This window comes from Malurus melanocephalus, unplaced genomic scaffold (assembly GCF_030028575.1).
Source record: "Malurus melanocephalus ecotype Western Australia unplaced genomic scaffold, MMel_1.1 scaffold_185, whole genome shotgun sequence".
Lineage (NCBI taxonomy): Eukaryota > Metazoa > Chordata > Aves > Passeriformes > Maluridae > Malurus > Malurus melanocephalus.
Genome location: NW_026623417.1, coordinates 1,340,494 through 1,357,183, shown reverse-complemented (window position 1 = coordinate 1,357,183; position 16,690 = coordinate 1,340,494). Strand labels below are relative to the sequence as shown.

Below are 16,690 nucleotides of genomic sequence, written 5' to 3'. Positions count from 1 at the left end.
GCTTAACTTCAAAATATTCCAAAGTGTTTTTTTTTAAATCCCTTTCTTTTTAAGTTACTCTATGTTCTTGTGTCCATTTTTTTTTTTTTGTAACTGAAGCTAAAAAACTTCTGTAAAGAACAATAACATTTGAACTGCTTTTCTAAGTTGGCTGACAAACTAAAATGAAAGAAATTACTGATTAAAAGAATATAAAAGTGATAGCTATGTTTTTTCTGAGATGTCTGTGTATATGAATATTGCAATTCAGATGTGTAATGCTGATGAATTCCTTGAATTTCACTGTTACRTTATAAAACAAGAATAGAAACAAAAAATGTCTTCATCAGTTTTAATAAACTTCTTGAGGAACTTAATAAAAGAGAGGAGATTGTATTGCAGTACTCTCATTTGGTTCTTCTTTAACCCACTAAGATTTTTATATGCTTAACAATTTTGATTTTTTGAGTTCTGGAGGAGTGGGAGATCACTGAGCAGTGTCTTTGAAACATGAATTTGTAGACACATTGTTAAATTTGACATAGTGAGAGGGGTTTGAAAAGGAAAGCTTATGTATTGCAGAGCTCATTGTTTTTCTTTAAGGACTTAATTAGCATCTTGTTTGAGGTTGATTGAGCTCACAGCAAAATAAGTACATTAATAAAATATTTCACAGAAGCTCTTACTGAAGGCTCTTGAAGGAGATTTAAAGATTTGGGATAAGAGAAAGRATTTATCAGAGTAGATTATTTTTTATAGGATAAGAAACAAAGTCAAATGCATGACCAGTTTTCATTGCAATAAATCACCAGTGGAGTTCTGTGATGAGTACAGGTCTGTACACAGGCCTGTGAAGTTATTTTGTTCATAAATATATTGGAACAGGAAGTGGAGCTACCCATTTTTTCTGGGTAGTAGACATAAGGGCTAACTAAGAAGCTATGTAGAAGGATGTTACAATAAAATTCATAGGTAAGTGTAGATAAATGAAGGGCAAAGGGGTTGATCAAAGTTTTGAAGTAGTTTCCACACATGAAATGACTGAATAGATACTGACCTCTTTCTGTGTGGAAAGATGTGAGATGTGGTGGAGCATTTTGAAGGGTTGAGAAGGTGTTTTTTCTGTCAGAATAACAGAGCCTGTGATGAAAAGAGTGATGAATGAGATGCTCCCTACTGCAGTTGCTAAAAAAAATTACTGCTATTCAAAAAATAATTGGGTGAATTCAGGATTAATGTGTAATTCACTGAATACTGCTAAAGCAGTCGTTTCTGGTTCAATTTGTCCCTCAGGGACTTTTTATTTTAGATATTTCTGAAGCCAGAATAACAGCTTTATTTGAGGCACAGGGAGCACTCTGGGAAAATAAGAACACATTATTGCCTTGGTCTTTCCTACTTACCATTGACAATTCACTGTGAAATAGACTGGATACTTTGCTAGCCAGCCTGTGATCTTCTTAAATATCTCCTTTTTTTTTTTTTTTTTTTTTTTTTTTTTTTTTTTTTTTTTTTTTTTTTTTTTTTTTTTTTTTTTTTTTTTTTTTNTTTTTTTTTTTTTTTTTTTTTTTTTTTTTTTTTTTTTTTTTTTTTTTTACAAAAGACGCTATGTTAAGTTATCCTTCCTTGTTACATGGAATTGGTGTTTCTGGATGGACCGGTAATTTAACAGTATGAAAATAGAGTAGAACTTTCTTATCTTAGTCAGGCTAATTCATTTTCAGGTAGTCCCAACTGATAAGCTCCAGTTTCTGCTTTTCTACCTATGTTTTGGCTCAGGACATTCTGCTCCCTACTGTTTTTCATTAATGGCATTCTTATAATCACTACCAATAGGAAGTCAAACCGCTTGGGAAGGGTGTGTTGAGAGAATAACATCTTTTCTAGATGTCTAAAAGTMTACAAACTTTTGTTTGTTGATTTTTTTTTTAATATGTAAGGATCATGGTGCTGCATGAGACTGCTATTTTTTGTGCAGGTAACTGGAAAAAAAAAGATAGGGGTTATCACATAAGAAATGGTTCTTAGGTCTTAATAGTACAGAGTTTCTTAGTCACTACCATCCTTCTTTTGATGCTGCAATAACCAAAACAGCATCTGAAGAGTCATGCTTCTACATCTATTAATTTGTTTCCATACTCTAAAAGTTTCGTCACTGGAAGGTCAGTGGTGTCTTTTGGTGAGGTCTCTCTCAAATCCATCAATTTTTTTTTTATATGTGTAACTTCTCATTCCTTTAATTAATTAATAAATTAATTCCTTTAATTTAATCAAGATATGAGCAGCACCTATGTGAATTCGTCTGTGGTTATAAAGAGTTTATTTACTTCTGTAATGCTTTGCTGAATAGCCACATTTTGTTATAATTTAGCTTCTTGGAAGGGTTTTATTTCTGATCCATCTTGAACCTATGTGCCTTAAGCAGATGTATTGCTGTAAATTGGACTGTTGAGATGCAAGGTTTAATTAATGAAAGAGAATGTGTTATTGCTTAGAAGTATCTAAGATAATTAATGGTTTTTTCTTTTATAATTACCGCAGTGTACAGACTATGACCTGGATTATGGAACTGAGTGTTTGCATCTGGCTCTGAAATACTGTAAGACAAATGCCAAACTTGTTGAAGGAACAGCTGACCTATGGAAGGTAAAGACAATAATAATATCTAGTTCGTATATGTAGTTTAAAATTAATAAAATTTATATATTACCTTAAATTTTCAAATGTGTTTTTAATTCTAATTTAGGCTTTTCTATTTCAAATTTCAGAATTGACTTCATCATTGTTGTAGACAGACTTGGGCAGATGTTACTTGAGCTAAGCAATTTTTCTGTAAATAGGAAAAACTACTGGATACTTGAATGACATGAGAATCTGTAAAATAATCTCCAAAACTAAGAATGTTCTTTTGTGATATGACCTTTCTCCTGCTATTTCTATATCTTTTTTCTATTTTTCTCCACTTTTCCTATGAAGACGTTGCTTTTTTTCTGATGCCAAATACCTGGCTATCAACAGTTTGTTTTTAGAGTAGCTCATTGAATTCAGTAACACTGAACTATTTAAGAACTCTTCAAATAATCTTTTAAATATTTTTAAACATCATTTACCTTGTCTAGTAATCTGGCAGATTCCCGATGACTGACAAAGCAGCTGTGTATACAGGTGCCAAAGTATATGTCCCTTCTACATAAAAGTATCACATTTCATTGTTTTGGAAGGTGGGACATTATTCTTTCTTAGTAGCTGTTGTGTCAAGCAATTTTAAAGTATTTTATTTTTTTTTTACTTTATTCATCACCACATTGTAGGATCTGGAAGCAGCTCAAATCATTCCATCTGTCTTTGACAGGAAATTTCTTCCAATGAGACATATTTCTAATAGTGTAACTGTAACTCTTACAAAGAATGGTAATTTCCTGAATTTGCAGTGCAAGTTTCTTGTGCAATTTAACAGCAAAATTTGCATGTACATTGGTTGCATACAGAACTTCTTTTGATATCTTGTTGGGGACATACAGTCTCTCTGAAATAGTATATGGTCTGTTTTCCTATTTAGTCTTCTAAGGGACAGATTATGGATATTTACATTATGTAATTTTTTGTTCTCATTGCAAATCATGGTAATTATATGAAGGGTAGCAAAATACACCAGTAATACTCATGTAGCTTATTATAATGTTCATCTGTTTCTTTGCCATCTGTAGATACTATTGATGCCCAGCAGATCCTGTAGCTAAGAATGACAGAATAATTAAGTAAATAAATTGATGTCATCTGGTTCTACACCTTGCTGAAATTGGGATCAGGTTAGTTAGATTAGGCAGTGCAGGGCCTTGTCCAGMTAACTTTTGAATATCTCCAAGAATGGAGATTTCACAAACTCTCTGGGGAAAACAATTCCAATGCATATCACTCTGTATGGGGATTTTTTTTCATATTATTTCATCAACATTTCCCTTACTGCCTTTTGCACCAGGAAAGGAAGAAAGGCCAACAGAAAGCTCTGCAAAAAAAGTCCAGTTTATTTTTCTATATGGCCAATAATTAAACCTTCCYCACTTTCCATCTCCTGTTCTTTGGGCTGAACAAGCCAAATTCTTTCACACCATCTTAGCAGCCGTCTACTGGTTTCCTCCTGTTCTTCTTTGTGTTATACTGGGGAGCCCAAAATTAAAACCATACTCTGGTGTGTTCTCAAATGCAGGGGAGAAATCCCTCTGTTACCTGTAGCGAGGTCTACTTCCTTACTGACACAGCCCTGTCAGATTCCTTTTCTTCMCTGCTCCACACTGCTGACTCATGCTCAGCTTGTCCTGAACATTTTTCCCTATAAAGCTGCTTTCTGTATTTCAGCATCAGTATGGACTGCTGCTGCCCAGGGTTGTTCTGTCCCAGATGCAGGATGCTGTATATTTGTTATATGCCACAAAGTTTCTCTCAGGTCCTTTCTCCTACYTTTCAGGATCCATTGAAATTATTGTTGGACCCTTGAGCATATTGAATGAATACTTGTTGATTTGTTGCCATCTACTAGTTTTCTGAGAGTACTTCCCCTTTCTCAGGTTGTTAATAAATATATTAGACAGTATTGTCTCCAGTGTCAGGCCCCAAGGAACAGCACTAGTAACCAGTCCCCAGTTTCATTTGGACTTGGAGCTAAAGCTGGAGATAATTTATTTTCTGGGAACAAATTACAAAATTAAAATAATTTGTTGTAGTGAAAACAACCAATTCAAATTACTTCAGTGTTATAAATATTTATGAGTTCTATTTTAAAGGTAGTTRTTATATTTATAGGATATTTGGGATCAGAATGGCAAGAAAGGGAAACAATGACACTATCAACACCACATTTTCAGTTGCTCTGTGTTTGATACCTTGGAAGTAAAATTACCTTAAATTTTCTGGGTCAATATGCTCTTAAAGTGTAAAATCAACCAACAGAATGTATTTGTTGTGCTCTAATATATATGTGTGTGAGTAATATGGATAAAAAATTCAGAATAAGAACATTTTTTAAAAAAACTGAGACAGATTTACAGACTTAAGATAGACAGAGTGAAAAATCCTCACCATTTCTAAAAAGCAATAGATTATTTTGTAATCCTAGAAAAYGATCTCATACGAAAGAGATCTGTCTGATGTTTTAGTATAAGAGAGGGGAAAAGCTTAGTTAAATTAAATGCAATGTATTTTGTGTATGTGTGTGATGATATCTTTATTGTATTTGTTTGGTAAAGAGTTGTTTTTTTGCATACAATATACATTTGTGTAAGTCTGAACTGTTCATCAAGCTAAATAGGTCTGAAGATGACTTTTAAACATTACTTGGAAGTAATTTTGGGGAATAACTTTTAAAAGARCATCTTCCTAGGTAGTAAAAACTTGCAGTGTGACAATTTACAACAAAAGGTGGACAGGAAAATGAACTCGTCTGATGATTTTGAGGCTTTATTAAAGAAGTGAATATAGATTGTTTACTATACAGAAGAGATGTTTAATAAGTAAGAGGACCTATGCTATAAACAGGTCATGTTTTCATGTTCTGTGACTGTGAGGTATTTGTGCTRAGTTTTAATATTTGGCCTAGAGATATTCTGTATTGCACAAACAACATTTTGAAAATCTTGRACCACTGGATGTTCAAGAGGACAAAATGAAAATTAGTACTGTTGCAGAAAAATGAGAATTTGTGTAATTAGGAGCCTCTGAGTTTGATATTGATCAACAAAACAAAAGGGTGCACTGCTACAGGCAAAACTTGATTAATAAAGAGTCAAGGGATTAATGCAATTAATGTCAACCRATATAGAATTTACTTAGTTTGTGAAATTGACTTCAAGACTTTATTACAAGACTATAATCTTGGCTGATAAAGATGGTAGTGCTGATACAATGTACAGCTGGCAGAAGTTAGACTTGTTACTACATGACATCTTAATTAAAWATAGGATGACTGTAATTGTACTAGTTCTCATTAAATAGATGAAAAATTAGATAATTGATGTATTTCAATAGATAATTCTCACCATGTCTCACCAGTTTCTGCAGAAACTGTTATTGTCTCTAAGGTATTTAACAGTTTTCTGATAAAGTTTGCAGACAAAGATTTAAGGATTTGTAAATAAAAATTAACTGATCATAAGTAACCTATTTATAAAGATTGTTTAGCAAACAGTTTAAACAAAAAAGTGTGCTTTTCATTGCAGCCAAATATAAAGAATTGATTTTAGAAGCAAATGAAGTATAACTCATATTTAGTGGATTGTTCTTGAAACGCTGTGACTTTGAATGTGGTATAGGAATCACAGAGGTYAGCAAATTTCCACTGTGTGTGGGCAAAATACCACATGTCAGCCATAGACAGAGAACAAAAATACGAAATTAGAGAAGATATGTTCTAATATTACAAGTGCATCGAGAATGATATGGAAAAATCTGGGCTAAAGCTTTGTGCAATTGTTATAAATAGAGAACATTCAGGGAATTGAGTTTTGCATCTTAGTCAAATTGAAAGATGTGTGGAGAAACCCTCCCTCCTTGACTGGTAAGGCATGGTCATATRTGGTATCTGGAAGGGTTTTTCTGTGAACTATGCAATTTTCACAGAACCTATAGGAGCTTGTATCTGAAATTAGCTTTCAGGATCAAAGATTATGGAAGAAATATATATGAAGCATGTGATATGGTCTTCAATGATTTATTTCCCTAGGAAACAAAGCATTTGCTGATGTCTGTCTTATAGTTTTGGAAGACCTTTTAAAAAGGTTAATTCTTTTTATTTTCCTGTGCTCTTTTCTTGAAGACTGCACAATTTTTTTTAGATCAGAGTGTTTAAAAATACTTTTGCACCTCAAAGAGACTGTAAATGTTAGAATATGTGAGACCATTTCTGACAGACCTTAGTCTTGTTTCTTGAAAGGTTTTGAGATTACAATCTGTTACATTTTGCTGAAAGCTCAGTGTAAATGCCCTCTAGAATCTGGTGAATAGAAAGAAACTTCTCAGCAAAATCAGTCACTCAATTGGTCACTCTGTCCTTAGAGAAAAAAAACAAACAAAAAACAACAAAATCCAGTAAAATTTTATTTAGCGTAAAAGGAACTTAGGATGAAAACAAATATAAATATTTATGAGTCATGTCAATTCAAGCCACTGCTCGTCATTGTGAAGACATTGCTAGAAAAGACTGTTAATGTCTTGAGTAGATGATGAGTTTAGTTTTCTAGTATTTTGTTTGCAAAGCCTATTTTTGGGACTGTCAGCCACCATGAAGGTACAAAGACCTGAAAGGTGTTTCTGCAAGTACCAAGTAAATACTCAGCATCCTATTGTTCATCTAACTTGATCTGATTCATGTCTTCAAAAAGAACTCAATGTTTATTAATTCTCTGAAAGCTTACACATAATCTTGTAGTCTCAGTGACTCCCACTGGTTAATTGGACTCTCATTAACAGTAATAGTCTTGCACTRTGGAAAAATTGCACCTAATTAGTAAAAGCAATAACAAGGTTTCTCCCTGGCTGTCATTTTTATGATCCCAAGTCCTGTTAAAAATTAATCTCCTTTGTAATAAAATAAGAGTAGAATGGWTGTGTAAAAAAATAGATGCATTATCATGTTTTCATGATTTTTCAAAGGATTGAAAAYAGTTTCAAATGAGTTCTAAGCAGGTCTAAGTATCTGGAAAAGGGGTTKTCTCCAGTASTTTCTGCAACCTCTGCTCTMATAAATTGCCAGTGATATTTTACCMGAATTAAGAAATTGACWATCCCCTGTTTAAGGTATTTAAAATGTAAAGAATTGTTTTCAGGGCAATTGTTTTATTGGTTTTACATTCTTYCCCGCTGTGTTAAATCTAATGAGGCTTGTCTGTCCTTTAGGTGACCTACAAGCGGGATCTGTATGCAGCTGAATCGATTATTAAGGGTATGTGTTTGTCCTTGTGAGTGTCGGTTTGCATATTCCTGAATCTAATTAAGAATTTTGTTTGAAATGTCTTTAAGAAAAGTTTAATGATGGATAAAATGTGCTTAGGCAAGTTGTTTTAGCTTGTTTACTGGAATCTTTGTGTTACGCATATATTTATCTTTATTTACTYCTCTTAGAATACAGAACCTCATAAAAAGCTGTGAATATTACAGTCAAACCGATTAATTTTGAAGGGTTTTATAAGGGATAAAAGATTTATTTTTTTCTTTCATTTTCAGGTCAATTCTGAATACATTCCATCTTTCCATTCTACGTAATAGACTGAAAATTAAATATTAACTCTTTAGAGCTCTTCACTGTTTTACATACAGCCAGTTGTTGCCTAAATAGAAATAGATATAGAAATTATATGACATTGAGATATTTCATTAATTTATAAATATTTTTTGAACAACATGTTAACCTCTTTTTTTTGTACTGATAGCAGTGGTTTCATAACAGTTCAGCAGAAAGACTGGAATTAGCCTTTATCTAGGTTGACTCACCCTAAAAACAATGTAGAAAGGAAAAATTCTCAAATACTGTATAATGAGCACACTGATGGTTATTATAAACTGATTGACAGTGACTTAGGGCTCTCTTGCCTGACTCTTTGTTGTGAACTGAGGGAGAAAACCCCAGAAACTGATAAAGAGACCTCCCTTTGGATTAAAAAAGGAGCCATTACAGTCTGGAACTGATCAGCTGGAAGGCAGCTGTGGAGAAAAGGCCCTGGGATTCTTGGTGAACAACAAATTGAACAGGAGCTTGCAATGCGCCTTATGGCAAAGAAGTCCAATAGCTCCCAATTTACCAGCAGGTTGAGGAAGGTGATCCTTCCTCTATGTTCAGCATTGGTGAGGTCACATCTGGAGTGTTGGGTGCAATTTTGGGTTTCCCCATCAGGGGAGATGTGGTCATGTTGAAGAGAGTCATGCAAAGGGCTGTGGCAATGATTAAAGTAGTGGAACATCTATCATATGGGGAGGTGCTGTGAGAGGATGGACTGTTATGTCTGGAGAAGAGAAGGCTCAGAGGGATGTGTAGAAATGGAGGAGGGGCACAGTGACGAAGATGGAGCCAGACTCTTCCTCAGTGGTCAAAAAAATATAAACTTGAAACAAAACTAACTTTTATCCAAATGAATTTCCAGGTTCCCAAGTATACAAGGGCTTTAATAGTCTCAGAGGTCTTTAAAGGAGATTAGTTATTATATTAGTTAAATATATGTGTATGTGTAATGTTATTACATTTTTTGTTTTCCTTAAAGCCTGTACAATCGTTTTCAGCCATTGCTGATAATAAGCTTATATAGTTTGAAGTAAAAATGGTGGTCAATCAGGCTAATTCCTTTACTTATCTAATGCCCCATTGCTTGGCAGGATGCAATATATCTGCTTCAGTAATCACAGTAGTCTTATTATAGGGGTCTCTATGAAAACCTGTACTTTAAGATTATTGAAGTTTTAATTTGCTTCTTTCTGCATTGSATGAGTTCAGGAAGCAGAAACCGCATGTGTTCTTGGCTCCTTATGTGAGCAGTATAATGAGTCCTTCATMGTAAATTGGGACACTGCATAACAGAGTTATCTTACACAATTAATTATCTTTAATGGGGTTTTGAATTGGCACTGTTAGTACTCCAAGACTGCAGCTTRAGAGTTGTGCCTTATCTATTTTGTGCCCTTCAAAAGGCTTGAAATCTCAGATCTTCAGATGGCTACAGCATGAATTATTTTGGTAGTGGACAGTTGAACCATGTAAATTAGTATTAGGCAGGCACTTTATTCACTATTACTTTAYTCACTTTATGCTTAAAGCATATTTAAGGGGAGAATATATTTTTGTCCTTTGGAGCTTCATCCTGATGTACCCTTGTATGGCATCATTTAGTCTTAGGGTTGTTAGTTTTACAGAAGAAATCTTATTAGCAATGTTCTGCTGTATTCTGTGCCTGTAGAAAACCTTCAAGGATAGGTCACCTTAGAGAATGGCAACCGTCCTATAAGCCAAGGCAGGCTCAGTTAGGCCTTTMCTACAAGTTGGGTAATTGACTATATCACATTGTCTGCTTTTCTTCAAAGTTCAGAACCTGCTACRTGGTGCTCTGCCCCAGAATTATGGAATCATAGAATGCCTTGTGTTGCAAAGGACCTTAAAGTTCRTCTAGTTCCAACCCCCTGTCCATTGGCAGGGACACCTTTCACTTGATCAGGTTGCTCAGATCCCCATCCAGTCTGATATTGAACACTTCCAGGGATGGGGCATCCACARTTTCTCTGGGCAACCTGTTCCAGTGCCTCACCACCCTTCACAGTAAAGAATTTCTTTCTGACATCTACTGTAAACCTATTTTCAGTTTGAAGCCATTCCTGCTTGCCCTATCACTACRTGCTCTTGTAAGTGATGCACTCCTAACTTGTCCCTTTTTGTGTCATGCAGACTACCTGAGGAGGAAGCCCTGCATGACTCTCTGAGTGGCAAGATCCCAGCTCTCTGAATGCCACCTTGCATACTGTCAAAGTGCTTTGGAGATGTCCCAGAGGCTGAATGTATGGTCTAGGAGAATGCAGGATACTGAGGGCTCTGATCTCACACTGGCTCCCCACTGCTGTTTCAGTCTTCACAGCTTTCTTTATTATTAAGTTTCCCAGTTTATTGAGCTGGATGGACGTTTTACCACTGGATGAATTCAGTAGTGACAAAGAATTTCTGAGTGTACACATTTAATTTTGTGACTACAATTCCAAATTCCATGCCMTCTGCAGTTTATGTTTATTAGTGGTCAAAACTTCTGGTTTCCTTCATGAATTAAAGAAATTTGAGCTTGCTAAACCTAACTCAGGTGTAAGTGAGAAAAACATACATCCCTACATACATTTTTTTACATTAGGTATTTATATGTGTCCTTTTCATTCTTATTCAAGRCAACACAAAGAAACATTTCAGTGATGTAAATAGACTAATGAGTTATTTTTCTTTTGAGACTGTTTTCTTAAAACATTTATTTTTAGTTTMCTAACTTCCTCAAGTCTCTTTTATAACTGTTTTGTAAAAAGCAAATTTAATGCTTTTCTTGAGTTAAGCAGGTATAAACTTGTAGAGTATGCAGACGAGGTGGCACATGCCTATTTTTAATAGTCTTGAAGTAAGAAAACATTGTCTTACAATAAGGGTGACTCATCTAGAAATGTAGTTAAGATCAAGCTAATACAAAACATCCTAAAAAAGATTCCATTAGGATTACTGCCCTCGAGGTAGATAACTTTGAACTCTAGTTCCAACATGTAAACTTTAAATGGTGCTTCTCAGAAGAAGTTTGTAACCTRCAGTTTGACTCTCCTCCTCCTCCTCCCCCTCGTTTTTCTTTTCTCAAGGGCCTTACTTTATAAATTACTTTTTCACAAGAGCATGCATTTGCAAATTGGATCGCTTGCCCTCACAYTTGGCTGAAGAATTATCTGTTGATATGGATAAAATGGTGATTTTTGCAAGTGCTGAGAAAAATATTGTAATGTCTTCAAAATGTTTATGACTGTTGGGAGCTACCTATTATGACCTGTGTTCTGTGAAGAAACCATGTGACTTGTGATAAAAAAGAAAATTGGGATAAGTCTTGTTTAGAAAAGGACAGAGATCTTATGCTGCATTTTCATGAGCACTCTCATGAAGCAGTGGCTGTTCTCTGCTCTAAGCCAAAGAARTAGACTGACAGGAATCATTACTGTCAAGTGAAAACCCCCACAAAAYCTTTCTTTCTTTCCTGCATGATAATGTTGGTAGGGACAGTGTCAAGTTTGGGTTTTRGTTTTCATAGCTACAGACACATGTGGAATGGGTAAACAAAAATTGTTAGATATTTTTGGCTACCTATRTTATTCAATTAACAATTTCAACTCATTCTGTTGAGCATGAATAAACTAAATGCTTGGCAGTATTTATTTAATTTTTTGTATGTTTACTGTGGTAACCCCTCATAACAAAGATGTTTCTAAAGMTGCCAGGGGAAACCCTACTGAATTTCCAGACCAGTTCAAGCCATTGCTACRTAGAAAATGAAAATGTAATTCTGATTAATTAATTTACTACTTAGAATTCACTGCAAACTTCAAAAGTATTTTCATGAACGGGATGTGCTTCCAAGATAATAAGTAYTGTAATAGCAGACTAAGAATGGTGTGGTACGAGCATGTTTCCAAAAACAAGTGTATRTACATACATTTATGTGCAATTAAGACAAAAAAATTATGTCTGTAGGCCAAAACCTATTTGCCATTCAGATGCATTTTTTTTTCTTATGGTATTAATTCTCAAGGGTAAGATATTTATTATCCTTATTCAAACAAAGTATTATTTTAATTGCTGCTTGTTTGTGGCATGCTCTTCAAGGTAAACTTCTAAGTCTTCCATTAGTGTACACTTAATACATCGTCTTACTATGGTAGTTCCATAAACATGCACATATTTTAATTTATAATTGAGTATGATCCTATGATAAAGACTGTGGCARGTGTTGCTGAATACTAATGTGACCTAAAGCTTTCAGGATATCAAAGGAGGGTGTGGAAAATTGAAAATTAAGTTTTCTGATGGAGAAAAAAATGGTTTAATGGAATAAATTCTGAAATCTTGTAATGAAGAAAACTCCCGATAGAGAAATTCAAGGTTTAAATTTGACAGTGTAAAGTTTTTACTATTTTATTTTATGCAAAAAATATGCTCTGARTGTATGTTAAAAGTGAAGGATGGGATGAAATGTGATGAATGTGAATGGGGAACACTACACCATTATCAGGTACMGCTGGAAAGAAGCTGGCAGTAAATGGGTGTTGTGTATGGAGGAGAGGAAATTTCCAGGGAAATAAAAAGTTTAAATAAGTAGAGGAAGAGGAAGCTAAAACAAGGTAGAGAGTTTGATATATAATGTTATAGTGACAAAAGAAATAAAAAAATCTGGAGCAGATGAAAAGGAAGTTATGGCAGAAAGTAAAGTAGAACTGTGGTTCTTTGTGGGAGGACAAGGGGAAACACAAAAACTGAAACAAGAGAAGTTCCAACTCAATAAAAGGAAAACCTTTCACCCTTGACAGACAACCTGTTCACAAGCAGTGAACAGGTTGCCTGGAGAGATTGTATGCCAGAGCAGTGTATATGCCGGACCAGGGGTTGAATGACCAGACCTGACCTCATGGGTGATCCTGCTTTGAAAGGGAGTTTGAACTAGAGACCTCCTGAGGTCTCTTCCAGCCTTTAATTATCCATCAGTCCAATGGAAMACAAAATGTTTTTAGTTGAGTATTAAAATTCTTTGTGACATGGCCGTGTTGTGGCTTTTCGGAATGACTGTTTCATTCACCCAAACAGAATTCTCAGAACTGGGAATGAAATGCTATACACAGTCATCTTTASTGGCAGGCAGCAAAACTCATGGAATCCCTGGAGTTATGAGCCAGCACTCCAGCTATGTTCACTGGGTTCAGTGTGACTACACTGAGTGATAGAGCTCCATCAGCTTAGCTCAGGTGGGACACAGGCAGTCTTGGGGAGAAAGGCTCCACTCAGTCTTCCTTCCCACAATGCAGAATGGTGCAAACAGTCTAAATTAATGTATAGATCTKTTTTTGAGCACTTGAAGTAGTTTGGATTTAAACGGAAGTTGAGTTTCAAACCTCAACTGGAATAGAACTGATGCTTTACTATGATGATTTTATAAATGATTTCCCCAACTTCCTTTACTCATTTCCTTGATCRTTTAAAAGCATACAGCATCTTTTCAATGCGTGTGTTATCATTACTTTAACGTTCTCCTACTTTGTTAACATATTTCCCCTTATAACATTACTTTCCCACTCCAGATAAAAAATACGATTTTCCACACTCCATTGGATTTTCTCTCTTCTTTATCAAATTCAACCTGCAAATCTTAGTTGCTTTTTTTTTTTTGTAATTGCCTCTCCTTTCTCATTTACATTACAGGAAATTAGAGATCTAAGAGGGCTGGAGAGAGGAGTGAGAGGGATTTTTATAGCTGCAGTCTTTGAGCAGCATTTTGTGGGAATACTTCTGACACTTGCTGTTGATTACAGATTTATTTTTAAAAAGAACTGTCTGAGCCTAAGTTATGGTGCCTTTTTGGATTCCACAGCCTTCTTCCACATGTGGATTTTTGTAATAGCTCCAATCTGACCTTCTTCATTAAATTACTTAGTTCAATGGATTCGGAGTTCTTGAAATCTGATATGCTATTCTGGTTTATTATGTATATCTCTCTTGTAACTGCACTTTGTRTACAGTACTAAATTCAAGTGGCTCTTGATCTGATTTCAATCTACCTACTGGTTTCYTTCTGCTGATAAGAAATTAATTCAATATGGTTTCCCATTTTTTAGACTGTAAAGTTGTTCTGTATCAAGTAGAAGCCAACTGTGATGCATGTTCAGTATACTTTTTTGCCCAGTGAATCTATGGGAAGATAATTTCTCCCACAGTTGTGGTATCTTGAGATTTCCAGTCCTGTGAGAACTGGCCATGCATTTTTTTAGTTGTCACTTCCATCTGGTTGTGATGATTTATAAGCAGATGTTTATTGTTCTCTCTCTTTCTTCCTCCCTCCCCATTCTTGCTAACTTAATATTAAGTCAGTTGTCACCACTATTTTTGTTGGCACTTTATAAATATTGGACATAATAAAGATCCATGATGAAAAAAATAATTTTAATTATCAATTGGGATTTTCAGTGGTTAATTYACTTTTCCTGCTCACAGAAAATGGCTTAAAATTCACAAGTCCCTTTCCAATAATGTTAACTCTACAGCAGCTTTAAAATGAATTTTCAGGTCTTTATGTCTATTTTCTTAAAGAAGAGGAGTTTACAATAGAAAGTGAGATGTTTCTGCACTACTGAAGTAATGCATCTGATTGAACTTACTGTGTGGCATGTAATTATAGAAATAACTTTCCGCATGCAACAAATATGTGTGTTTATATCCAGACTTGTTTGAAGGCCAATTAGCCCATATTTTTATAATTTTTCTTGTCTTTCACTCCTGATTTATTTTGTGGTGGTGTTTGGTATGTTTATGTCCCTGGAGTTTCATTGAAGTCTGCTTTAAACATAGTTAGACTTTACATTTGTGAAATCTCCAGTTGCTTACGGAATGACTACCCCAAAAACACTGGCAGTCTTATGTTTTGTTCTGTGTGTTAATTCATCATCTAAAGGATAAATTTCTGAATTAGAATTGAGAGTTTCAGACTTGAATTTTGATTTGTTGGCTTAAAGAAAGGAAAATGTTCTCTGAATCTAAAAACTGTAGTCAATAACAAGAGAAACGACTCATTTTCTGAAATTCTGGCTTTGTGAAACAGGTCAGGCAATAACTTGGAATTATTGTTCTTGATAACAACAAAATATATTTTCCCCCACCAATWAAAGGAAGTTGCCCATGCCAAGATCTTTGTCACTGACTTTGTGACTCTGCAAATTCTTTGATATTGAGGAGAACAGTTACATCTGCTGTCTCCTTGAATAGTATTATCMATATATTCTTGGGCATTTTTTTTAGTGTATATTGTTTGGAATAGGATTTTTTTTATCTCCTGGGTTTTTTTTTTCTTTTTCCCCCCCTTTATTTACTCAGTATTACTGACACTGCATTTAGTGAACTATTGAAATGATAATAGATAGGAATTTTTCACAGTTTTCTTTATTGTCATCTACTGTCAATGTGGACCTGAAAAAATACCTTTTCATAGATTGAAATGGACTCTGGGGACACAGGGCTTATGTAATGATTTAATGTTGCATGAAGTCATATAAAATATAATTTTAATTTTATACATGAGATGTATGTTGTATAAATTATATAGTTGTATATTAACTGTGCTTTGCAGCCTTTAAATTTACAGCTGTTGAAAAGGTTCTATCAAGAGACAACAATATGTGGTTTGTAGGTATTGTTTAGCAGATTAATWGTTTGGATTAATTTATTTTTGCATGAAATACTAAAGTTTGGGGTTTTTTTATCACAGACAACTTATCACAACAAGTTTGTATTATCACCAATGTGAAGGAAACTCATGCACAAGTAGGTTTTCTCCTTCCTGAGTCTCTGAAAAACCAAATAAAAGTAAGTATAACTCTATGGCTGTCAACTGTATGATTAATTTAATGTTTCTGGTTGCCACTACTCATAAGAAATGGTCTAAATAATGTGAAAACAGAAACTGAGACTTCCTGTGTCACTGTGGTATTTGTGACAAGGGATTAACACCAGGTGTGGAATTTACCGAGAAGGAAGCATCTTCTCTCCAGTTATGCCATAGAGGGGCATCTTACAGATCCACTTAAAATGTCCATATTMGATTAGAGGAGAAATTGAATCCAGACAGCAGAGAGGCAATTTTCTTTAGATTTTATGAATTCAGTAAACCTAAATTGTTACAAATGTGTTACAGAGGAAATGCTTTTGTTACTTTGAAGTCTGACTTAGAGTTTGAACCAATTAAAGAGTAAGGTTTTTTTCTGCAGAGCTGTGACTACGAAATCAAATAAATCAGCCTTTTTGTAGAGCGATAGGGATACATTTCCCTCACAGTGAATGCTCATTGAAGCCTTTGCTTTAGGATATTGATGGATTTTTCTACTGACATTTAACTATCTTTTTCATTATTCTTTCTAACAAAACTACCGTATTTCCATTTTCCCAAAGATGATTAACATTTGGCAATTGTTT

At 34.6% G+C, this 16,690-nt stretch overlaps 1 protein-coding gene across 2 annotated transcripts in view; it reads left to right on the top strand.

The window, feature by feature from the left end:
- The window catches only part of CRPPA (CDP-L-ribitol pyrophosphorylase A), a 103,870-nt gene that overhangs the window by 34,604 nt on the left and 52,576 nt on the right, over window positions 1-16,690 (top strand). For both annotated transcript variants that reach the window (XM_057373110.1, XM_057373111.1), the window contains exons 4-6: window positions 2,521-2,625; window positions 7,867-7,912; window positions 15,987-16,084. In XM_057373110.1, the coding sequence (XP_057229093.1) occupies window positions 2,521-2,625; window positions 7,867-7,912; window positions 15,987-16,084 (249 nt within the window). The remainder of the gene's footprint in view (window positions 1-2,520; window positions 2,626-7,866; window positions 7,913-15,986; window positions 16,085-16,690) is intronic.